The following is a 25,926-nucleotide window of genomic DNA, read 5'->3' on the forward strand; positions in this document are numbered from 1 at the left end:
CTATTAATGATTTCTTTGAATGAAAACAGATAAACAGATTTACATCCTTGAATCAGACTGTCCTTTCAGCCAATTCATTCACAATCGCACTACTCCACCTACACTCTCTCCCTCCATCCTTCCCTGCAGGCGTCTAATTGGATTAAATCCTTAGACAGGAATACAGCATGTGTTTGTACTTTCTTTACACTGGTCACCTGCAAGAAGAGCACTGGATTTGCAGTCAAATCTAGTCACACTGCACAAGCACCAAGTAAATGTCCTGTTGAATATGTAAGATTGGAAATTTCAGAATGCTCTATGGGAATCATGCACGTCCACTGGCAGGTCAGCAGCTCGTTAGCCTCTAAACAAATTAAATCTTTCTTCTCTTTGGACGGCTGTCCAGGATGCTGCTGGCACGCTGATTCTCTTCCAGCTCTTTGATTCTCTGACGCAGGGCAAAAATCTCTTTGTTCTTTTCCTCCTGGAAAAACTGCAGCTTCTGAGAAAAACATAAAAAGACATACAACACACTTCTGAAAACACAAAATCACTGCTGACCTATAAAACACTCCCTGTAAATACTAGCTTCTATTCTTCAGATTAATGCCAGGTAAACGAGTTTAAATGAAAAATCTAGTCTGCCATGTGCTTTGCACTGAGTGGCTGCTGAAGCCACTCAGTGATATTTTCATTGCTGTTCATGATTTCATTCCTTTTGAAATTATTTTCTTATTCAATCATTTAAAGCCCAAAATGTAAGAAAACACATAACTGAATGAAATAAATTTTGAAATCATAATAATGAAAATTTTGGTTAGCAGTTTTCAATAAAACACACAAAACCCTGTCTGGGATTTATGAGATACTAAAAATAACCCAAGTATTAGACATTTTTTCTGTAATATAAAATGAGCAACCAACTACCCCACTTGAAGGAATGTTTTTGCTAAGTGGCTAAGTACACTCACTGACTAGTTTACAGAGTACATCTACTGGTTATTGCACATATCTGACATGCCAAACACATGGGAGCACCTCGGTGCATTTTAGCAATGTACACACAGTCAAGATGACTTCCTTAAGTTCAAACCAAGCACCAGAATGACTCAGAAAGGTCATTTAAGTGAATTTGAATATTGGATGGTTATATCTAGTGTGCATTTTCTGTATTCAACCAAGGCAGAAGCGCATCTCTGAATGTAGATGGAGGACGGTGACACAAGGTGACACCGCTGCCATCTAAGAACAGGAACCTGTGGCTACAGTTCACAGGGGCTCCCCAAAACTGAGCAATGGAAGATTGGAAAAATGCCTGGTGTGATGAGTATTGCTCATACCAAACTGGTATACCTAATAAAGTGGACAGCTAGTGTTAACCTGAAGGAGGTGTTTGTGACAGTCAGCATCAAGATTAACTGTGGTGCAGTTCATTTATAGCAATGAACCTAAAGTTGCCATTTCACTTCTTGGAGTTTAATTTATGCTTCAAAAATGATCCAGCTGACACTTTCGGGGTAAAGACATGCCCATGTTGAAAGCTGAGTGGTCAAATAAGACTAGAAAAGCAACGTATACAGGCAGTCAGCCTACCATTTAAGTGGGAATTTATGTCTGTTAAAGCATTACAAAGGCTGATAAAGCTTACACAGCATACCGGGAAGCAGCCTGATGACTTAAAACGTGTAGACTAACAAGATAAGATTTCTAGTTAAGACTTAATGGACTTTGCTCTACTCTTAGTTGTAGTTTCTATGAGAAGGATACATCAGTACATCAGTAACAGTTACACACATGGTGTTTACTCACCTGTGCTTTTGGAATACGGTAAATCACACCAAAACACTCAGTTACAGATTGACAACAGTTTAAACAAGGGGGTGTAACAGGTTCTGTGTGGGCTGCTTACCCTTTTAAAGACACTCTGAGGAAGGTTTGGGCCATGTTGCTGCTGCTGCTGTTGGCTCCACTGAGCTGAACTCTGAACTCTGGCTAACTTTGCACCAAACTGCCAAAAACACAGAGCAAAACAATGAGCTTGTAACTGAAACTAGACACTCAAAACCAAAGCAGAGTTTATTCTTATTTCAAAGATTTAGACTCCTGCTCCTGCCTGTGTTCTTAATATTATTCATTAAAATCACACACAATTTAAACCTGATTATTAAACATCATAAATATATTAAAAGCAATGACAGATATTTATGTAGATCTATGTTAATCAAATTAAGTATGATGGTTACAATTTCAATTATGTTATTTTACCTCCATCTGTAACTTGAGTAGCTCGTTCTGACTCTCCTTTTCCTGATCTTTTAGTCTCTTCTTCATGTCCTCTAGATCCAGATCCTTTTTCTCCAGCAGCTTCTTACATTCAGCATCTTTAGCTTCCACTGAATAAAACAAACCACAGGCAGATTTCTCTGATTTTGTCAGTAAAAAACTGATGTAAAGTAAGGAAACTTCAACAGATCTGTTGTTAGCTGTCCGTGTTGTGCAATAGGACTCAAGGACCATAAATTATATAAATAATGTGTCAGTATTCCCTGAAACATTACATAACATCACCACTCTCACTTATTCTGAGTCTTACAACCCCCTCATGCACTCAATGGAGTGTGCTCCCATTATGCATATAAGAGCTCAAGGCTGTCAAATTGTGAGATAATTTGCTTGATGCTTTGTCTCACTCTGTCTACAGCCATAAAAAGCAATCAATCAACAAAACGAGTGCACGTGTTCACAAAAACATTTTTTAGAATCAACAAAACTAAAGATTTCCTGCAAATCTGAGCAAACTGTAAGTTGTTTGATGCCTTTAACAGTTTCTGCAGAGCTTCCTGATCAGAGTAGCAAGCATGTAGCTAAATAAGAGGGAGAAGCAAACCTTCTGCAGACTTTATTAAAGCTGCACTGAAATGTCTAAATGCACATCATAAAAAGATAGACTATGAAAGGATTTTGCAAGCTGACAATGCTTTTTTTGTGTTGGTGTGTCTGCAGGCAATGCGATTTAGGTATCCCATTTATCAGACAGTGTTTGGAGCTCTTCCATCCTACTTGTTCTCATACATTTGTTGTAGCATGTCAGGGTGCAATGGGTTCATTGGACATGAACCAGTGTCTCAGTGCACTGAGCACTCTGTGAGGCCTTACACTGACTAAAATACTCCCTGTGGGCATCCTCCGCCTCCCTGCCACACTGCTGTCTTAGATCCTCTAGCGCCCTCTTGTGTCTCCCTTCTTCTGCTCTCATTTCTCTGACCAGCCGCTGAACTTCAGCTTTTCCAACCTGATAACAGCATACAAAGGCTGAAATTACTGCTGCGCAAAGTTTTAGCACAGGCTCCGACAGGCTCATACCCCTCAGATGTTTTCACTTCTAAAGATTTCATCTCAACATACTGAAACCGAGTTTGATCGACAGCTCTGTCACTTGCAGGCATATTTTTGTATTTAGATAACATTGACACACTTATCATGATTTATTATTGTTATTATTACAATTAATCATTAAAGTTATAAATTTGGGTAAATCCAAGCATAGCTTCACTTGTTTCATACTTGGCAAAAGAGTGCACTACAAAGCATGTGTGACCTGCCCAGGCTTTCTTTGCCTCTAACAACAGCATCAATAAACGCTGTTGTTGAAGGCAAAGAAAGCCCATGGCTCCGAAGAGATGTAAAGAATATTTTAAAAGTTGTTGCAGCAAAATGAAACACTGGTGATCCAAATAATGCAGAAAGAAAACTCATAATCTTGTACAATTTGATTATTATTATTATATTTTACCTCTCTGTGCACTCTCAGTGACAGCTTCACTTTACACCTCTTAAACTTTAATCATGATATTTTTAACATCATATGCTACGCATTAAGAAGTAAAAAGTAATTTCATTATTAAATATTCTGTGACAAAATAGGCTGATCATTCTCTAACCTGTCTGCTATTAGCTACAACAGCACAAGACCTGAAGCATTATGTTGCACTAAATGGGAAATTTCTTTACACTACTTGGCTCTAAGAAAAGTAATTATTAAAACACTTGTACAAAGCAACGTTTAAATCTGAAACAAACCCAAAGCCTCTGTGAAAACACATTTATGTGCGTTCTGCATCATCTGCCGAACGCTCTATTGCAAATTTCTGGCACCCTGCTGCATTGCTGTTCACGACAAAAAAGAGAAATTGATTTATGTCTTTTAGATAACATGGTGCAATCCCAACGAATACAACACCGCAGCAAACTTCTGCTTAGCCAAACACAACAGATTGACAGCCAAACATGTCAACATCATATTGTAACATCTATACTGGATATAATTCAGGAAAAGGCACCTTCCTGCCTCAAGGTGTCTTGCATAGAGGCAGCATCAACTACATCCAACAGCAAGACTGAACAAGACTGCCACATTACATGATCAAAAAAACCAAAGGAGAAAGTAAAATGTGCAGGTATAATTCTGTGTTTCTCACTTGACCAACTCTAGGAAAAGCTTTGTATCATTTCTATGATAGATGTTCATCAGTTTAACCCTCTCAAGGCAGGCGTTGCCGATTTGCAACAGTTAAGAACTAACAACCGGATTAACCCACATACCGTACATATTTTATGAGTTTTTTTTACTCAGAAGTACCACTGCAGGACTTGGTTGTGGATTAGCAACAAAAAGTTTAATTTGAGCCTGAGAGGGTTAAGTTCCTTCACTCATCATAAACAGCTGAACAGGTTCTCAGACGTGCTCAGTCCTGTATGCTGAGGTGCTCAGACGTCACTAATGTCGGTCTTCGTGTTTCTAGCACCACCAAATTTATATAAAGTATTGAAAGTACTGAGCCTAGACTGCTTATGAAACACATGAGCACCACCACATAAACAAGATAAAGAAAGATTCGGCCCAACAAGACATGATCTGCTTGTTAAATTTGTATTTTCAAAACTTTGAAAAGAAAAATCAAACACAGAGAGCATATTGGTGGTAAGACCATCTGTGGCATACAAAAAGTGTCAACTTACAATGGTCTTTAAACCAAACTCGTTTTCATAACCTGAAAACCTACTCTGGATATGTGTTCAGCATATGTTATTATGGAGATTTAGCTAGGTAGAAACACTCTATGTACCTGATAAACCCTTTAGTTTTGCTTTGTAGCCTAACAGTTTAGGTCTAAGGAGCCAGAGTGATTACAGGAAACACCTGTTGCTTGCTCCTACTTCTGTTCGTACCTCTGCTGTTCTCTCATTCTGCTGTTTCAGATCTGCCATATCATTCTTGAGTCTCTCATTCTTCACTGAAACATGAAAAAGATGATATGGAGTCATTTTCAGTTGATTATCACCCTATCAAAAATATATAAAAATATAAAGGTTTTACATATCAAGACATAATAAAAATTATTTAGTCCTTATTTAGTGCACATCGCAGCAAATTCCCCCACAAATCAGACCATGTAATGCTCAGAGAAACCGCAAACAACCCAGACAAGCCTTATTTTCACATTTCAAATGTTAAAGTTCGTGACATACAATCAGAAAAAGACTGAACGAGTATGGCTTGTTAGGAAGGGTTACCAGAACAACCCACATGATTTCTTGAACACTGGTTTTTGGACAGCCAAGACCAAAGTGAAGATGTCTGGCCATGATGTGCAGTGTCACATTTGGAGAGAACTAAACACAGCATCTCAATAGAAACACCTCAGGGTTGATGATTTGGGCTTCCTCTCCAGCATACAGGATCAAATGTGCAGCCATCTCTGCAATAGCTAAAGTTTATCCAAAACTGGATACTGAAACAAGGCAGTAATCCTAGAAGAAAACAATTACTTCAAGTTCTTGCTACTAAAACTTGTTCTACAAACTGCACAGGGTGCACTTAGTCTTTAACACAACATTTCTGCATTCTGGTTTAGTTCTTAAATAAATAACAAAACAATATAATATGTCACTAATATGTCTCATTTTAAGACCTGCTAAGAACTATTATATTATTATGTCCTGATATGTAAAACGTTAGAGCTGACATAGGGTACCTTTTTTTGCTGTATATATGTTTATGTGTGTTTGATATGTTATTAGAGATACCTCTGAGGTTGCACTGCTCCTGCAGAGTCTGCTGCAGTTTGTTCACTGTGAGAAGAAGGCTATCTTTTTCTGAAAGAGGTTCAGAAACAAAGTCTACTTTCATGCTCCAAATACATATATAAAACAGAAATTAATTTAATAATTTACAGAAAAAAATCCCCAAATATTTAAAATGTTTTTCTTCTGTAAAGTGAATCGCTACCAAATCCGGCTTGTTATTAATATCCGCCAGATGGTATTTTTCTATGACATATGTGGAGTTACAATGCTGGATACTGATATGAAATGTGGCTAAAATGTCAAATAATGAGATCAACAAGTTATAACATCTCACTTCATAAAGAGGATGAACCCAGAGCCTTCACCAAGGCCAGTATAAGCTGAATAACGATTATTTTTAACGATTATTTTTATATATGAATCATACAGCACTACTCCAGTAGGGCCCAATGAATGCAAAACCACCAGCAGAGGGAGATGTTATTAAACTGAATGATAGGTTTTGAGTTTTAACACTCACCCTCAATTAGGCTCTTCTCCTTGGTCTGGTAAAACTTCACCAGTCTATTAGCATCCTCCAACATGATCTCCAACATGCTGTTTCTGCCATTAACTTCAGTTATGTTCTGTTTAATAAAGATCCAGAGAAAATACTTTATTCCATAAAGACACATATGCACATATATAATAAAACACAAACAGTCTCAGGTTTATTATAAAGTAAAATCCACATTTATTACAAATGTATGATGTATGTTCATTAGGATTAAGTTTATTTACAGTCTAATCCCTCTTTTACTTACTAGGTTTCCTTCTTATGTTTAAGTTACTAAGAGCAATAAAAAAAACAACACAAGAAAAAAAGATAGCTGACATTAATATAAACATTTGAAAGCCTTCCTGTAAAAGTTCATAGATAAACTCCTAGTCTAACAAAGAGGCAAAAAGTAAAAAAATGAGAAAGTAAATAGCAGATGAAGTTAGCCTATTAGCAAGTTAGCTGGCTAATAGGGCAATGTAAATTACTTTACCTGTTCTAGTTGACAAAACTCCTCCAGAAATTTCTCAAGATTAACGCAGTTTAACTTTGTCATATTTTAAGCCCGAGAGCAAGTCAGTATAGTATTGTCTTTATTATCTTCCTCATAAGTGATGTTAACATGACGCTAACAAAGACCCCAGCTCGTTTGGGCATACAGCTAGCTTACTAGCAGTGAAGCGGTTTCTCTGCAGTGCTATGATGATTTAATATTTAGTAAAATAAATAAATAAAAATCTGCAGTTTATATAAATTTCACATAAATCATTACCTTTAAGAGAAAGAAAATGTATATGGTGACAGTTGTTACCATGTTCTATTTTTTTTTATTATTGTAATTAAAAAAATATATATTGTGACTTGTCCCCAATTTAGAATTTTTTTTGATAATTTATGATTTTGACTTACTCAGAAGTAACCCAAAAATCAAGATACTTAGTAGATTGTGGGTTTTTACCAATGGCTGTAGAGTCACTGGTTTTTACATAAATAACGCAGAAAAACAAAACACATTTTAGTTCATTAAGACACATAAAGTCAAAATCTGATTTTTTATTTCATTTATTTGACAATATTTTTAGATTATTGCAATAACCATACAAATTAACACTGTTCATATACCTTTAGCTTTTACATTGCATCAAATGCATATAAGCCAACCAGAAATAAAAAACAAAAAAACAAACAAAAAAAAAAAAAAACAGCAAAAGAATCAATGCACTATAAACACAAATACTCACTAAGCAAAATAATTTCAGTTCATATCGTTTTGGCTTTAGCTCTCAAAACTTTTCACAGTTTTCAAGAACACAATATGTGATAATATTAATATTAAATTAGCATCTTACATTGAGCTCCTGTTTATCCTGTCACACATAAATCATGCTTTATTATTCTTTTTTAGGAATCAATATATTGACATACACTGAGCATTTTGAAAAGCACAGAACTGAATGCATTGAGTTTGCATTGAGGCAAAGTTGATCTGACAGATAAAAAAATGTCATTAAAAAAAAAAAAAATCAAAAAGAAGGTTATTTATTTGTTTCTTTTCAAATATTGTCTTTTCATATGTACAATATGCACAAGGACGTGGTGCCTTTAACATTAATACTGATTAAAATGTGAATCTGTAGCATAGAAGGTGTTGCTCGTTAAAATATTGCAGGGAATTGTGCACCTGCAATCCATTTTTGTCCTTGTTTGGCTTACAGCACCAAATGACAAAACATTAGCAAAGATTTAAACAAAGAGGACCACCAGGGATGAAAGGAAATAATTTTTTTTACTAAATCTTATAAATGCAAATAAAATAAATACATGTATACTGGATGGTGCACTTCATAAGCAATCAATATTTACTTTTTTACTGGTTAATACAGCTTTAACAAAGGTGGTTAGTTAAGTTGTTGCAGACCTGGTTTTCGACTGCAGCAGTTTTCAGCTCGAGCGTTCCCTTTTAATGCTTCCCTTTTCCACAATCAGAGTAAAACACCTTTTTATTCAGTTCCTTTACAAAACTCTGCCAAAGGATGCAGTCAACATTCAACCTCCAGATTTTTAATTTGCACACTTCGACACTGAATTACGGTGTGATACTTCCCAGAAGGTTAGCGGTCAGGTAGCCGTCTGGTGTCGGCATGTTCTTTGGAATTATCAGATGTGGGGCTGGAGCTGAATTTGGTGACAGTAAGAGACTGTTCTGTCTATCAACACCTTCGACCACAGTGTAGACAGGAGCAGGGATTGGTGGGGGCGAGGTGGTGTTTGATTCATAGGGAGGTGACGGAAATGTTTTACAGGGTTCAGTCAGGTCCCCTGTGGATAATTCTGGGCTTGTTTTTCCTGCATTGAGCTCTGAAGTGTAGTCTCTGTGATCTGCATTCATCACGAGGAGCTGAAACTCTTTCTTCTCTTTCTCTACCACAATTTCGTCCTCCTTCTCTTTACTAGGCATTTTCTCCCCCTCTGTCTGTTCCTCAGGTAAGAGCAACACCTTGCCCGATGACCTCACCTCACTCACCTGGGTGTACAAAGTGTCTCTGTCCGTGACGAATGAAGGAAGCTCCCCAGAGTTGCAGCTTTGGATGGGAGAGCTTGGCTCGGAGGTTGCTGCACATAATGTCTCCTGACTGAGGGCAAGATTTGGGAACAGAGGAAGGAAAGGTGATGGTTCTCGGTCGCATGGGAGATCTGGATCGCAGCAGCTTGCGTGACCTGAATCGTCATCTCTGAAGACAAGTGATAGTGGGGAGCAGTTAGAAGTCAGGTGGTGGTTCATGAGACAGTCAGTGTCCAGTTCTGTCACTCTGTCGCTTTGCTCTTCAATGTCCAGATCGATAAATTCCATCCAGGGGTCGGAGTTGTAGAGCTCCGGCCTCAAATCAGGAGGACCACCCAGGATTGATGTCAATTCCCTAAGCTTCCCACTCTGTGAGAAAGAAAATATACCAATGCACTTACAGGCCATCATTGCAATTTAAGTCTTGTTTTTAACCTGTACTCTAGTGTAGAGTCATTCGAATATATATATGTATGTATGTATATTATATATATATATATATATATATAATATATATAATATATAAATATAATATATATATATATATATATAAATATATATATATAAATATATATATATATACATATTATCATATATATATATATAATATATATATATAACGTGTATGTATATATATATATATGTATATATTCATATATACGTGTATGTATATATATGTATATATTCATATATATATATTCATATGTAGTTTTGTAATTAAGATAATCAAGCTATTTTAAGTGTCACAACTTTGGATAAGCACCTTGAGAAGTTCAGAGTCAATTCCTTTAATTTTGGGTCCAGGAACAGGAGGCAAAAGGATAACCATCCACCTTGGGGAATAAATAAAAAAAGAATACTAAATTCCACACAGTGCATGGAAGAAATTAGAAAACAGTAAACACAATTGACGTCTGAGCCTGTGGTAGATTTTCAAAGTTAAGCAGCCAAAACCGTTTCAGCTTAGCATAAAAGCCTAATAAATCTAAAATGCTTACTTTTCTTGCTGTGATATGATAACCAACATCAGGATTCCCACTAAACACAAGGCACCAAAGATGAGCAAAGCCACCACGGGGAATCTTGAAACTGATGAAAACAATGGACACACACACACACACACACAAAAAATCACATTAAACTTCACATAAAACGTGAAATAGTACTCAAATGTTAATTCATGACAAATATAAGATGATCTAAAACTGAAAAGTCTTTACAACACTGTTTACACCCGGTTCAAACACTGAGTCAAACAGTGAGTTTACCTTTCGATGGGATGTGAATGAAGACAGATTTGCTGAATTCTCCAAACTCTTTCCCACCGAGCATTTTGCACCGAACCCGGATCTCATGATTGATGTTAGTTTGAAGCCCGTAAAGGGAGCACCTTGTACTCAAAACAGGGTCAACCTGTGGTGAAAAAATAAGGTTTCAAAGTCTGACATTTAGGTTTCCTTTCACAACAATAAAAAGATTTTTACCAAAATCAGCCAGTGTGCATGCTCCCCAAAAACTTTTTGAAAATGCATCAGAGCTCGATGAGTTAAAAACAACCCCCAAAACAAATCATGCTGGATATCTGTACTGATATGTACCGGGATAAGGTGCTAGGAATGAAAGGATGCCACATAATTTGATGGAAATGAAAATGATCAACCTACAGAGGGCCGAATTCAAAGACACATCAAAATCAAAGCAGGCAAGTCCATTTTGCCAAAATTCAACTGCAGCAACTCAAAATGATACCAGGTAGTTTGTATGGCCTCCATGTGGTTGTATGCATGACTGACACCATCATCATAACGAGATGATGGATGGTGTCCTGGGGGATCTTATCCCATATCTGGGAGTCACTGAGCTCGAAGATGCAACCTGACAGTGTCAGATTGACCAAAACATAACTATTGGATTTAGGTCAGGCGAATTTCAGGGTGAATTAAGAGTGTCCATAAGTGCACGTGGCACCAGGACGCTCTAGGCCGTAGGTCGATGATCGATTTTGTAATCGTATCAGCAGACCTGCGACCATATGTTCTGGACACTCGGGTAAAGAGAGGGGCTGAGCTGTCAACTGATCACCACCTGGTGGTGAGTTGGATCAGGTGGCGGGGGAGGACGCTGGACAGACCTGGTGCACCTAAACGCGTAGTGAGGGTGTGCTGGGAACGTCTAGCAGAGGCCCCAGTCCGCGAGATCTTCAACGCACACCTCCGGCAGAGCTTCAACAGCATTCCGAGGGAGACTGGGGACATTGAGTCCGAATGGACCATGTTCAGCGTCTCCATTGCCGAAGCTGCTGCATTGAGCTGCGGCCGCAAGGTGGTTGGTGCCTGCCGTGGTGGTAATCCCCGAACCAAATGGTGGACACCAGAGGTGAAGGGAGCCACCAGGCTGAAGAAGGAGTCCTATCGGGCTTGGTTAGCCTGTGGGACTCCGGAGGCAGCCGACAGGTATCGACAGGCCAAGCGGAATGCGGCTCGGGCAGTGGCTGAAGCAAAAACTCGGGTGTGGGAGGAGTTCGGAGAGGCCATGGAAAAAGACTTTCGGACTGCCTCGAAGAGATTCTGGCAAACCGTCAGACGTCTCAGGAGGGGAAAGCGGTGCTCTACCTGCACTGTGTATAGTGCTGGCGGAGCGCTGCTGACGTCGACTGAGAAAATTGTCAGGCGGTGGAAGGAATACTTCGAGGACCTCCTTAATCCCACTGACACGTCTTCCGAGGAGGAAGCAGAGTCTGGGGATGAGGGGAATGACCCGCCAATTTCCGGGGGCGAGGTCACTGAGGCAGTTAAACAACTCCTTGGTGGCAGAGCCCCTGGTGTTGATGAGGTCCGCCCCGAGTTCCTGAAGGCTCTGGACGTTGTAGGGCTGTCCTGGTTGACACGCCTCTGCAATGTTGCGTGGAGATCAGGGGCAGTACCTGTGGACTGGCAGACCGGGGTGGTGGTCCCCATCTTTAAGAAAGGGGACCGGAGGGTGTGTTCCAACTACAGGGGGATCACACTCCTCAGCCTCCCTGGGAAAGTCTATGCCAGGGTGCTGGAAAGGAGAGTTCGTCCGTTAGTCGAACCTCGGATACAGGAGGAACAATGCGGTTTTCGTCCTGGTCGCGGAACACTGGACCAGCTCTTTATCCTCTCCAGGATACTTGAGGGTGCATGGGAGTTTGCCCAACCAGTCTACATGTGTTTTGTGGACTTGGAGAAGGCATTCGACCGTGTCCCTCGGGGTGTCCTGTGGGAGGTGTTGCGGGAATATGGGGTGTCTGGCCCATTGCTACGGGCCATTCGATCCCTATACAACCGTTGCAAGAGCTTGGTTCGCATTGCCGGCAATAAGTCGGACTCGTTCCCGGTGGGTGATGGGCTCCGCCAGGGCTGCCCTTTGTCTCCGGTTCTGTTCATAATTTTTATGGACAGGATTTCTAGGCGCAGCCAAGTGGCGGAGGGCTTTCGCTTTGGTGGCCTCAGAATCTCATCTCTGATTTTTGCGGATGATGTGGTTCTGTTGGCTTCATCGGGTGAGGGCCTCCAGCTCGCACTGGAACGGTTCGCAGCCGAGTGTGAAGCAGCGGGAATGAGGATCAGCACCTCCAAATCTGAGGCCATGGTTCTCAGCCGGAAAAGGGTGGAGTGCCCACTCCGGGTCGGGGATGAGTTCCTGCCCCAAGTGGAGGAGTTCAAGTATCTCGGGGTCTTGTTCGCGAGTGATGGGAGAAGGGAGCCGGAGATCGACAGACGGATTGGGGCTGCAGCTGCAGTAATGCGGACGCTGCACCGGTCCGTCGTGGTGAAGAGGGAGCTGAGTGTAAAAGCGAAGCTCTCAATTTACCGGTCGATCTACGTCCCTACCCTCACCTATGGCCACGAGCTGTGGGTAGTGACCGAAAGAACGAGATCGCGGATACAAGCGGCAGAAATGAGCTTCCTCCGAAGGGTGGCTGGCCTCTCCCTTAGAGATAGGGTGAGAAGTTCGGCCATCCGGGAGGGGCTCAGAGTAGAGCAGCTGCTGCTCCACATTGAAAGGAGCCAGCTGAGGTGGTTCGGGCATCTGATAAGGATGCCCCCTGGGCTGGGTTGGACTACTTGTGCAACCTCTTTAGGGTCCTGGTATTGCCGCATGCTAACAATAGTGACACTGACCCTAGCCAAATGCAAAAAAACCCCACAATTGCAAGCAAAAAAACCAAAAACCAAAAAAATAGGAGGTAAAAATGTTAGCAGCCTCCACCAGTAAAACAATTCCTGTTATTGGGGTTGTCTCATTGTTGCCCCTCTAGTGCATCTGTTGTTAATTTTAATAACACCAAAGCACCTGAAACTGATTAACAACCCTTCTGCTATGTAACTGACCAGATAAATACCCCAGAAGTTTGAAGTGCTACTTTAATTTTTTTGAGCTGTGTATTAGATTCATGACACACCCACCATTTCCCATACACTGGAGCTGTTGTCACGGTGCTGAACTTCATACTGCAGCTTCATCCACCCTGTCTCCACACCTGAAGATGGAGGAGGCTTCCAGCTCAACAGTATGTCATAGTGGATGCCAGTCAAACTCACATTCAGCAGCATCCAGTTCAGGCTGACAGGAGGATCCGGTTGCACTGCGGAACAGAAGGTCACTTTAGAGCACTTTTTCATCAGTAAGGGGGCTGGTGTCAGGAAGTCTTCCACTGGACTGAACTAATTAATTTGTTGAGTAATAACAGACGGATCCTTACATCACTGTCCTCAACTGTCTCTTTCACTGCCTACATGAAAGCAAGCAAAGACCAGGACATTGCAAATGATTGCTGAACTTGTTTTTACAAAGCAAATGGAATACATGCACTGCTGTATTCGCCTCTTCTTGGAATTTGGCTGCAAGTCATCCTGAAGCAAGATTTCAAAACCTGACATCAAGCCTTTAGCCACATTCGGCCCGAGAGAATTAGTGAAGTCAGCCACTGATGGCTTGGCTCGCCGTCAATGTTCAGATTTAATCATGTTGAAACAGGAAAAGTTTTTCCCAAACAGTTGGCACAAAGTTGTAAGCACATTGTTGTAGATATTTCTATGAAAAATAGGCTTAGACTAAACAATAAAAAAAAAAGGGGGGGGGGGAGAAAAAATGTTATGAAACTATCAGTAGATGAAAGTCATGTGTGCTCTGTGCTCTATAAAGATCCTAACTAAGCGTTTTCACAACAGTAAGTGAAAAACTTTGAGCTGCACGAGGCGTTAGAGGAAAAGCTGGAAGATATGTCTCTGCTCTATTTTTTAAATGTTCCATTTATTGGCCTTTGCAAACATCAATACAGATAAGTCCTTCATAAATAAACCTTTAAAGCAGACACAAAGAGAGAAGAGGTGAGAGATATGCCGCCTGGCGGGGTGACGACAATAAACCAAACCTTTCAGGCTGACGGGTGAAAAACTGCATCCCCAGTTTTTCTATTTGAGGAATACTGGATGTGTAACAATTTAGGAGTCGAGGATAACGTAAAGTGACAGATTATCAGAAATGTAGCAAGGCCCTGACCATGTAGGCGAGTCTCATATACAAGCAAGAGCATTTTATAATCAATTCTGCAGGACACTAGAAACCACTGTAGCTCTGTTAAACCTGTTCTGCAGCTCCTATGAAGCCTGAAAAATATGCAAATGCTAAGACTCATTGGAGATATTATCCATAATTGCACAGGCAATCATAGGAGGGATGACCTGAACTTGGGCCATAACCCTTTATGTTAACCAAAAATTCCCCTTTTGAAGTTTTCTCTAGCGAATTATAAGAAAAAGATCAAACAGAAACAAAATTTTGTAACAAAGATCAAAAGTATTGTTCACCCCTGAAAATGTCATATAACCACCTCGCGTACTTGTGATGCTGTGACAGTTAAAATTGGTGACAGTGTAACATGCGAAAACTTTACAACTGTATTCAGTGTTCAATTTCAAATTCAGTTTCAGTGTGTGTAAAGAGGCAGTGAACTCACCAATGTCATTAACAAAGAAACCCTTCTCATCATAGAGGATGGTCTCATCCCTGGAGCGGAGCTGGACGTTGTAATATGTCCAGATCGAGGTGTGGTTCTGATCGAAAAAACACTCGTTTGGCGTCTCGTTGCTGTAGTGAGGACATTCACTCCAATTTTTAGAAGACAGATGAGGGGGTCTGAATGGTGGGGGACAGGATCAGCGCATTAGTCAGTTAAGAAATCCATGAGCAGTGCAAGGTCACAAACAAAGGGTTGTTCCCATGTATGCATGAAATGCGATTTCATGGTAATCTGCAGATAAGATTATGACCTATCCTGCTAATAAATGGCATTTTGTTCTGAGGGGAATTATAGATAATAATGAAAAGAGGCAGTATGATTAACTAATCTTTTAAATATTCTGTTTGAGTTTTGAGGAATAAACAACTGTATTATATGAACTCATCAAGTATGACATGTATGTAAAATTAAAGCAATTTATCTATTTTTTCCTAGTTTCACAATCAAGCAACAGCTGATAACACATAAAATACAGCCAAAGGATTCATGGGTCATGAAGGTAGTGCAGGTCGGCCTGGTGACAGTCTGGAGATGGATTGGAACTGGGATTTTCATTATTCCTCTTTTATCTTTTTATTGCATTTGCTGACAATTAGAACATTTACTTTGCCTGTGTGAAAACGTGTGTACTTAAAAAGAGTATTTAAGGCAATAAAGCGTAAACTGCCCGAAGTTAGGCGTGTTAAACGTTACAATATAAGCTGGACTTTGCTTTGTCAACAGAGTGAATGTCTGCACCATAAGTTTAAATTTTACACATTGGAGGTATAAACCCAGTGGCCCTGATTGACCTAAGCAGCTAAATGATGGTTTATCTACACATAAAGTGTTTCTACTGTGTTTTTGCTCACTTAACAGGCTAAAAATACTTCTATTCTAATACTTTAAAATCATTTCAAAGGCTGCAAACAACTGGCGTTTTCCTCACACTATATATGTGTAGAAACTCTTTAAAGCTGTGCTTAAGAATCTGCAGATGTGCGAATGCCTGTACAAAACAGGCACCTATGACCCATGTTTTTCTTCTTTTTTCCCCTTCCTAATGTTTCCCAAAAAAGCACTCTGGTAGTGATGAGAGATATTTTCTTCTTACACATTTATAAAGTAGAATAAGCGGAGAGCTCTGGGGTCAGAGAGATTCTGGAAAGGGCCAACATTCCATCTGCAATGGAAAGTCATCATGTCTGGGGAAGAACAGCCAGTGAGGTGTGGACGTCTGTCAGAGAGAACTGAAGGAAACAGGGAGAGAGGAACAGAGGGGAAGATTACGCATAATTATCTTTAATACAGCAAATATCTACTTCTGTTTTCTTTTCCTTGTTGCAAGTGTTATAAAATCTTGTTGCTTTTGAGGATTGCAAAGATACACTTCAGTGACAAGCTAATAATGGTAATCTAACTCCACTGAGGAGCGCAGCCACAAGGCGAGTATCAGCAGTTTCCTGGAAGTCATTTTATTGCTCTTTAAGAGAAAGCAGCAGCTGGAGAGTTCAGTGCCACGACGCTCACGGAACAAGCTATTTGCTTTTGCCTTACCTAGAAACACAGTTACACAGAAAGAACCTCCAGGAATCTGTTTTACTGCCTGAATAAACTCGAAACACGTGTGCAGAGAGCACATTTCTGCAGTTTCCTTACGATACTCTGTCCCAGATCCTGTCTGTGTGAACTGTGATCAATGCAAAGGTGAAAAATGTGAGCATAATGTGGTTTAACTGGTCTTTTCTGTACAGAATGAAGAAAAACATATTTAATTCAGAAACCAAAGTTTAAGTGGTGCATAATATTCAGTGCATAGTTAGTAATTTAGCACTGTTTCTTGTTCTCTTCAAGCACTGATGTGTATGCTCAACACGTTCAACCATAAGGTCATTTTGCCCCTTTATTCAATGCTTTCTGCAACACAGTAACATAACACCACTTTAAACATTTGTTTAAACAATACTGATGACGCCAAATATCTACTGCACTCTGCAAGATATGCGTGGGACTTTTCTTGTGGTAGTCATAAAAACTGATTTGGACTTGGCTTGGCAATTTGATTGAATGTGGGCAGTTTCCAAAACTATGTGGAAAAGATTAGCAGGTTTTTTTTTTTAACCCTAAAGCACAAAGGTGTTGTTTTTCAATTTACTGCAAATGCTGAACTCATATCAAAATGCTGTGTATATGTTCACATTCACAATTTATAGTTATGCAAACGTTTAGACACATATATTTAGCATATATATATTATATAGAACCTTTTTGGGGATTTCAAAGTACTTCCCAACAGCAAATAACAAATAAAAAGACAAATATTAAAACACAAGAATGTGTGTACCGGTTCTCAGTCATCCAGGTCATGGTAGTCTAAGGAAAGAAGGTTAGTGGACTTCTTTAAGTTTCCTGAAGTTTCACCTCTCATCCAAGAAGCTTCCTCAGTTCTAAGTCCAGTCACCTTCTTTCCAAGCTCCTTAGATCTACTATGACGAGCCCTGAAAGTGAACACCAAGGCCTTAAACTAACTTTCAGTGCAAAGATGACACAAAATAGGTGTCGCACGGGACACCAGAAACTTTCAGTATTATCTGCTGTATTTAGCTTTAACTAAAAATCCACTAAGTCTGTCTGAACCTTCACAATACATTACTGTTTAAATGAATACATGCTCCTCTTTACTTGAAGTTGTGGCCCCTATAAAGGTAAAATGGCTTGGAAGTTGCTCTCAGCCATGGTTAAATGACTCTTTACGTGCTCTATGACACGTTTGCAGCCAAGCTGAAAGACGGTGGAAAAAAAGATAAGCTCCAGGTGTTTTTTGATATCCTTCGCAGGACCCGCCGGAATTTCAGAAATCTGTTAAGTTGGCTAAAGTGGCTTTCCTGTGGGCTGTCATTACAAATAACAGTCACAATCCACATTTTTTATTTAAAACTTTTAACTCATTGATTAATCCCTGTCCTGAAATGCCTAGATAGTCTTCCTTAGCTCTTTGTGAAGAATGTTTAAATCATTTTGCAGGCAGAATCTTATCTCTAAGAGTCTTGCACCCCCCTGTGATGAGTCAGGCCCCAGCTTTACGATGCTCCACTAACCTCAATCAGTTTCATCCAGTTTCGCTCCCTACTCTTAAGGGTATAATTGATCACCTAAAACACTCAAACGCTGTTCATGACTTCCACCCATCTCGCATTATTAAAGATGGGTTTAACATTATCGGGCCCCGTATTTTATCACTAATAAGCCTGTCATTGTTATTGGGCTGTGTTCCGGCTGCTTTTAAACATGCTGTAGTGCAAACTATACTCAAAAAGAGCTGCCTCGATCAGAAAGATCTCGCTGACTTTAGACCTATTTCCAAACTCCTGTTTCTGTCTAAAATCCTAGAGAAGATTGTTCATTGCCAACTTATCGGGGAAATTTTTCAGTTAATTTAAAAAAAAATTTGTATTTAGCAAAGATTCGGCCCAAGGGTAACAAGTATAAAAAGAACAGCATTAGAACCTAGCACAGATCCCTGGGGGACACCAGAGGTAACAGGGGCAATGGAGGAAGAGTGGGTACCCATCGTAACAGAAAAGGACCTTTCGGATAGATCAGATTTAAACTACCTAACGCATCTGATTAAATTCGATTTTTTAAATCTCGATTAAAAACATATTTATTTAGCCTTGCCTTCCCTGCCTCCTAGACCCTGCATTTTTAAGTGTACTGTAACTTAGCTTTTTTTGCTTTTATTAATGTTTTTATGATTTAACCTTCAGCCTTTTGGCTTGTGCCTACCTGCTGTATCATTGGTTAGTTATGTCTCCCACCTGTCAGTATATTTTATTTTTATTTATTTCATTTTATTATTTTATTTACTTGTATTTATTATTGCTCTTAATTGGTTTCTGTGAAGCACTTTGGCATATATCTGGTTTTTAAATGGGCTATATGAATAAAATTGTATTGTATTGTAATTGTATTGTTATCCAGAATCCTGCAGTGAAAGCACTAACAGAGACTAGGAAAGAGATCACATTTCTTCCATATCATCATTGGCTGCCTGCTAAATCCAGATTTGACATGAAAGTCCTCCTCACATACCAAGTTCTTAAGGATCAGACCTGATCGTATCTCAAAGACCTCATAGTATCATATTATCCCAATGGAGCAATTCTCTCTCAGACCGCTGGCTTGCTTGTGGTTCCTAGAGTTTCTAAAAGAGGAACGGGAGACGAAGTCTTCAGCTATCAGCTAAACTCCCAGTTTAGGTTCAGGAGGCAGGTACCCTCTCTACTTTTCAGATTGGGCTTTAAACTACAAATCTGGAGGACCTCCTGTGATTTTGTGCTGGGCACCTCACCCCTATTCCCCTCTGTCATTGTTTATCATCATATTTTCATAATGATGATAAACCATTAACCTTGTGTCTTTTCCCCCATGAAGTCCCACTTGCTTTGTTCTTGTTCCTTCCTGCAGATGTTTCGGCTTCCGGAGCTTTGTGTTCCCGGTGTGTGTTTAATGAAGCCTCTAACAGGCCAAATGTTTCCTTTGTGTGCTGTTTGTCATCTCTCTCTGCTAAACTTCGCACCTTCCCCTCGCTTTCCAACTAGTCGCACCAGATGGCTGCCCCTCCCTGAGACTCCACCACTGTGCAGCTCAGAGCAAGATCGGCAACGGTTTCGGTTTTCTCCAATATTATAGAGATTTTACCTTAAAACAAAATGCTGTTAACTGGCGCTACAATTTTGGGAGCTCCTGGTTTACACTTTGTTCCTTTTTTTAAATGAAAGGTTTTCAGTTTTGTTCATATTGTTTGTGATTTGTGTATCATCTCCACAGGGACCGTAGTCCCTGCATTTTGTTTGGTTATTTTTAGGTTTGGATTCTCTGTGTGTCTAGTTTACTGTTTGTAGAGCAGTTTTAATTTAGTGCCTCGTGTTTAGAAGTTTTGACATGTTTATTTTCTGAGCTTCCCTATTCAGTCTTTATGGTGTCTTGTTTTTCTACCTTTGTCGTTTGAGTCTTCAGGTGTTATCTTTATTTACTGATGTCTTTACGGAGTTTTTGTTTAGTTAGTTCCCTGTTTGTCTTCGTCTTTTAGTGTTTCCTCGCCCCTGTCTTCTTGTGTAGACATGTTCAGTATGTTTTCTTGTCGCACTTGGTAAATGTTTGTATTCTTTTCTGTTTGCTTCCTTTAGAAACTGTGTGCACTTTTACTTCCTACCCTTGCCCTTTTCTGATCGTTCTCAGCTGTTTTTTGTTAGCCCTTATGTGTCTCCGTATAAAGGCATCCAATACTCATTTTTGTGGTTGTGTCATGTGGTCCTCCACCTGTTTACTTCCAAGCGTTCCTAGTTTAGTTTTGGATTCTATTTTTTCTTTGTTTTGGACTCTTGCTGTTAGAGATCTGCATGCATGATCTCTAACAGCCCGCCTCTCCGCTTTTGGGTTCATCTTTTTTAATAATATTTGATATCAAATCAGGGATGTGGGAATTAAAAAAAAAAAAAACCAAAACAAGGTAATTAGTTTTGCCAAATAAAAAGGCACTTTTTAATCCACATATGCACAAAACTTATAATTAAGGATGTTGGCGCTTCAGCTGATTTTTCCTGACTTTCACAAAACAAATCAGCAGCGCTGATGGGAAGAGTGATTTTTTGGGCTTTTTTCCCTCCAAGTGAAAACCAAATAAAAGCCGGTATTATCTCATCTTAAAAACAGTTAAATTTTGTGTGTCCATCATGTCCTTTTACACTATATGTTGGTTTTTTATTATTTTCCTGAATATTATTTTATTGTACACTGGTCAAAAAATCCAAAGGAACACTGGATATCTACACTGATATGGACTGGGCAATGTGTTAGATTTGAAAGGACGCTACATTGTTTGATAGAAATGAAAAGAATACACAGCAGGTTAATCCATTTTGCTGAAATTTCATTGCAAATGAAAATTGTATTCTGTAGTCTGTATGGACCCCGTGTCCTTTATGCATGTAGAGACATTCACAACAGCAGACTGCTGAAGGTCATTTTGTAGCTCTGGCAGTTCTTATCCTGTTCCTCCGTCCACAAAGGAGCAGATACCATCCTGCTGATGGGTTAAGGACCTTCTACAGCCTTGTCCAGCTCCTAGAATTAACCGCCCGTCTCCTGGAATCTTGAGTCTGTGCTGGGAGACACCGCAAAGTACATCTTGTATGTTGGGGCTATCTATTTTGTGTATTTTGTTGACTTGGGTGGTTAAACGTGACTTGCTTTGGCTAAATAGGGCATGTATGGACAGCAGTCTGCATGGGAGAATGGGGATATGTTTGTGAAATGTCAAGTAGGTGTCCTTTTAAATAGAAAGCTGAGAGCCTTTTTTTTTTTTTTAAACAGGCTGTTAGGTAAACACAGCAGTAGCTGCAGGCAGCTGACTACATCAACATGTCCGAGAGGATAAAACATGAGATAGAAGTGTGACAATGAGATGACTCCTTCACATCTGAGAGGCAGCAGATGAATAGCTTTGGCCTGCTTCAGAGAAAAAGCCGTCATGGGTTAGAATAACCTGTGTATTCGATCCCCTGCTCCTCCTTAGAACTGTGTCAGGATTAAGAGAATAATTAATTTGACACTCAGCTGTGTGGTGGATTCCTGTAGCTCAGTTTAGTGATAAATGAAAACATGGAACATTTCTTTGAGTTGGTATGCGCTTGAATGTGAGCGTTCAAGAACATTACTTCATATTAATTATTACTAATTACTCTTAAACTGTAGGCAGGGCCCCACTGACGGTAGGCGGAGCAATGCAGATATTTGTTCTTCCTTTTTTTAAAGGAAAAAAAAAAGTCAACAAATAAGAACTTTCTGATGCAATTGCACTTAAAGTGAAATTCAACTTTGATCTCCTTGTAATGTTAATCATTGACAGAAATTGTGTGTGTGTGTGTGTGTGTGTGTGTGTGTCTCTCGGGGGGGTGGGGGTGGGGGGGTGTTGTAGATCCTTTTGTATAAATGAGTAACTTGCAGATTTGCTGATGTACTTTGGATCACTGAAACACTTTTGCACTCGGACACAATATTTTTGAATACAAAGGACTTCATGGTCGACTCAATGACTGCAAGATGGCCAAATCACCACCCCTCCACCACCATGCTTTATAGTTGGTATGAGGTCTGGTGATCTGCATGTGTTATGGCAGGACATTGTTCCAGATGCCTTTGGGTTTGTTCAGATGCAAATCTAAACCATGCTGCCATGTTCTTTTTAGAGAGAAGAAGAGTTTTCTTTTTTCCAAGAAACCCTTCCAAACAAGCTGGACTTGTTCAGTCTTCTCTAATTGTACTGTCAAGCATTTCACATGCTAACTGAGGCCTGCAGATTTTAGGATCTAGCTCGGGGGAGGTTTTACAGTTTTTCTGAGTATTACACAGTATGACCTTGGGGTAGAATTGCTGGGTATCCATTCCTGGAAAAAAAAAATTCTGGCATTGTGCTAAAATGAACCTGGATGCTCCAGACCGGCAACATGTCAAAACCTCTTTTCCCCCCCCCCAAAAAAAGCTAGTCACGCTTGTTAATAATGGAAGCAGCAAGGATGTACTTAGTTTTTCACTCGGTTGCACAGAGTCGTGGGAAAACGGTTTTTCACATGACTGTAGTGCCGGCATAGAAAATCTTAACCTTGGAAAGAGTTATATACTGTAGTTTGATATACACAAAGTCATATTGTAAAGTGCGTAATTTCATTCAAAATGCAAAAATAGCTATCTGCATCTCATGTGTTGACCCTCAAACGATTTTCCTCGAATGTTTCTGACTCGAAGTGTGTTTCTACCACCACAGTGACACCATCTATCTTATCTAGCTTCATATATAATCTATGATCTCAAGGGACATGTAGGCACGTGACTGGGGAAGTATAGTTTGCATAAAACAATGGCACAGAGGTTTGAATATGGTCTCTGTATGATTTGAATTAAAAAAGGAGATTACTGATGCCATGGAAAGTGTTAAATAATACTCTTGTTTCAATGGGCAGAAGGTATGCTGACCATTCTGGTCAATCAGTAACACTATGTGGATATGTAATAACTTCTAAATAAGGCATGTTATTAGTCAGAATGCCCAGCAGGTTGCAAATTAATCGTAATTCATTCAGCTCCACCAGCTAAAACAATAAAGTGCTTTCAAATGAATGCGACTTTAATTATGTCCCAATAAAATGATAAGAGGTGAAATTATTACTCAATCGATGGTAACAACATTGCTGTGAAATAATCATGATTAGATTTGCTAAAAGCACAGCTTCCCTGCTTAAAATGGTCTTAAAAGGAAAAAGCAAATGGGGTGCTGCACTGTTATTTGTTTGAGTTTAAGATAAGTTGCAACCAAATAATATAATATAATATAATTAGTGCTGTCAGCGTTAATCTCGTTAAAATGACATTAACGCCATAACCGCATTAACGTGGCAAATCTCCGTTACAGAGTTAGATCGTTAACGTGTTAGCGCCGTCCAGCCCCACGTACGGGGCGATCCGCGCTAATGGAAATTTGCCACGTTAATGCGGGTATGGCATTAACGTCATTTCCTTCGGGATTAATAACGTATTCTGATTCTGATTTAACGAGATTAACGCTGACAGCACTAAATATAATACGATGAAAGGGTAAGCAGAGTAATTTTATTTTAGAAACACTTTTGCTAACAACAATTCTGTGATTTCAGGGTTCATTTCACTTGTATTTAAAGTACTGAGTGAAAGTGAAAAAGAAGACAAAATGGAAAAGGCTATTGTGCCACAGCGTATTATACACATGTTGTGTAGTTGGGCCATTTGCAGGCAGAGAAGTGATTAAAAAAACTAGACTGGCTTGCAAAGGGTTTTCATTTTTGTGCTTGTGCATCAAAGTGCTGCTGTGTTTGCTTAGCAGCCACCAAGCAGAGTTCACTTGTGGTGTAAGTAAACATGTGAGCAGGAGTTCTGGAGCAGCAGATATCATTAGAGCTACAAAACACGCAGACGGTTTCCAAGATGGCAATATCAGCTTACAGCTTGTTCTCATTACAGGGCTTCTCTTACAGATCTGCCACGAGCTTACGGGGTAAACATGTTTACTGCATGTTTATTTCTCAGAGGCCTCCTGGCAGCCTATTTCAGGGTAAAACAAAACACCCTTGTGTGATTTGTTTTGATAAGATGTGTTATGTTTTAGCTCTGAAGGGAAATAGCAGATAAATTAATTTCCTTTTGACGGACGGCCTCGTACACTTACCAAATCCACCTAATTAATCAGTTCATGTTTTTTCCCTTATTGCACCTGTTAACCTGTGCTCAGCATATTGGTGGGAAGCCTTCATTAATGTCTTTCCTGTGAGCAGACAGCGAAAACAGTGATTTAGAGATTCACATGCTCAGACATCAATAAGTGCACTCTCAGGGGGGAAATGCCTTACGCGCTACATTTAGAAAAGCCATTTCCTTCCTTGGCTAAGAGCCAAGAAGCCCTTATCGGTGATTAAAGTTCCAGCCTTTTAGAGACCCAACAAGCTTTATGGGCAAATCATGGGCAGGAAAACAGTTTATTCATGCCAAAAAGCAACAATATAACCTCCTAAGAGAGGAAATGCTGTTTTATCAACGGCAAATGTCCTGATTTCTAAGTAATATCCCCTGTGGTGCTCTAGTAGCAAAGAGGAAAAACACTTGTTGACCCCTACATAGACCACTCAATTCCTAGAAGTAGTACCTCCCACAGCTGGTGCTTCAGTATAGCTGGAAAGTGAGAGGAGTTATTTTTGGCTATGTGTGCTCTCAAAAGAAATGTACTATTTGTTCCAATGCTGTAGCTTGACCCAGATGATCATATAAGGGGCCAAATGGAACAAGGAAGGAGGAAAGAAAGAGCATAAACACCCCTTAAGATGTGACAGAGCTATTGTAAAAGTTTTGTTACCTTAGGTGAAAAAAACAAAACAACCTTGAAACTTGAAACAGATAATGTTGACTTTTATTGTGAAACAAGAACAAAACTGTTAAAGCCGACTGATTGTTCACTATTTTTTAACTCTTTAAAATCCTCTAAATTTTTCCTCTGCTTTCATCATCATTACTTTGAAAGCCAGTTACATTTCTTAATTATTTCATTTATGTTTAACCGTTTCATTTTCAAAATGCTAGCGGAAATGCCAGATTGAGTGTGGTATTTTATGCCTCACTGGTTGCCTCAGATGTTACAGCCCTTTCTCATCTCCAGGGCATCAACTAGTGCCCCTTTGTCAAAACTACTGATATGGCAGATGAAAAAAGGCACAAGTTGTCCTTTTGCATCTTGCCCTGATGCACCATGTTAAGGATTAATTGAGCCCAATTGGTCCCTCCCAACTCATTATTTCACAACAAACAGGGCCATTGTTGTGAAAGGGTGTGTTTAAATCCAAACCAGTCCTCTCCTAATCCTATCCATGGAGATTTTACCTAAACTCAGCAGTCGTTTTCAGTGCCAAATCTAACCAGTGAGTGGAATTAAAAGTAAAAAAAAACTAAAAAAAACCCAATTTCATTAAAAGTTTAATAAACTATCATCTTGTCTTACAGCTTAAAAACTTCAAGCTGTAAGCTAATGATAGTTATATAAGAGCAGACGCATGCTGCTGCAATAAGCTGTACGCTTTACGTCCAGTGGATGCATGATCTGATTAGGCGACTAATCGCAAAAATAATCTGTGACTAGTCAACTATCAAAAT

General features: G+C 39.7%; 2 protein-coding genes across 7 annotated transcripts in view; both read right to left on the reverse strand.

Moving 5' to 3' along the window:
* Positions 1-354: 354 nt before the first annotated feature.
* LOC102302318 (coiled-coil domain-containing protein 152) lies at positions 355-7,308 on the reverse strand. 3 transcript variants are annotated; one of them, XM_005921694.3, is made up of 8 exons: positions 7,101-7,308; positions 6,590-6,695; positions 6,070-6,138; positions 5,212-5,276; positions 3,145-3,274; positions 2,248-2,375; positions 1,892-1,990; positions 355-484 (listed from the first exon to the last, which is right to left on the reverse strand). In XM_005921694.3, the coding sequence occupies exons 1-8, from the start codon at positions 7,161-7,163 to the stop codon at positions 356-358; spliced, it is 789 nt and encodes a 262-aa protein (XP_005921756.1). In that variant the 5' UTR covers positions 7,164-7,308; the 3' UTR covers position 355. The 3 variants fall into 3 exon arrangements, with proteins under 3 accessions (XP_005921756.1, XP_005921755.1, XP_005921757.1); XM_005921693.2 differs by having other exon boundaries at positions 3,139-3,274; positions 7,101-7,305; XM_005921695.2 differs by lacking the exon at positions 7,101-7,308 and adding an exon at positions 6,873-7,092 and having other exon boundaries at positions 3,139-3,274.
* Positions 7,309-7,723: 415 nt separating this feature from the next.
* ghrb (growth hormone receptor b) overlaps positions 7,724-25,926 on the reverse strand; it is a 33,611-nt gene continuing 15,408 nt past the window's right edge. For all 4 annotated transcript variants that reach the window (XM_042220582.1, XM_005921691.3, XM_005921692.2 and 1 more), the window contains 7 exons: positions 16,310-16,445; positions 15,154-15,332; positions 13,601-13,779; positions 10,439-10,583; positions 10,169-10,259; positions 9,934-10,003; positions 7,724-9,539 (listed from right to left, as the gene is read on the reverse strand). In XM_042220582.1, coding sequence (XP_042076516.1) covers positions 8,694-9,539; positions 9,934-10,003; positions 10,169-10,259; positions 10,439-10,583; positions 13,601-13,779; positions 15,154-15,332; positions 16,310-16,398 — 1,599 coding nt within the window. In that variant the 5' untranslated portion in view covers positions 16,399-16,445 and the 3' untranslated portion in view covers positions 7,724-8,693. The remainder of the gene's footprint in view (positions 9,540-9,933; positions 10,004-10,168; positions 10,260-10,438; positions 10,584-13,600; positions 13,780-15,153; positions 15,333-16,309; positions 16,446-25,926) is intronic.

Source organism: Haplochromis burtoni, unplaced genomic scaffold, assembly GCF_018398535.1.
Source record: "Haplochromis burtoni strain Fernald_Lab_line unplaced genomic scaffold, NCSU_Asbu1 Contig_51, whole genome shotgun sequence".
NCBI lineage: Eukaryota > Metazoa > Chordata > Actinopteri > Cichliformes > Cichlidae > Haplochromis > Haplochromis burtoni.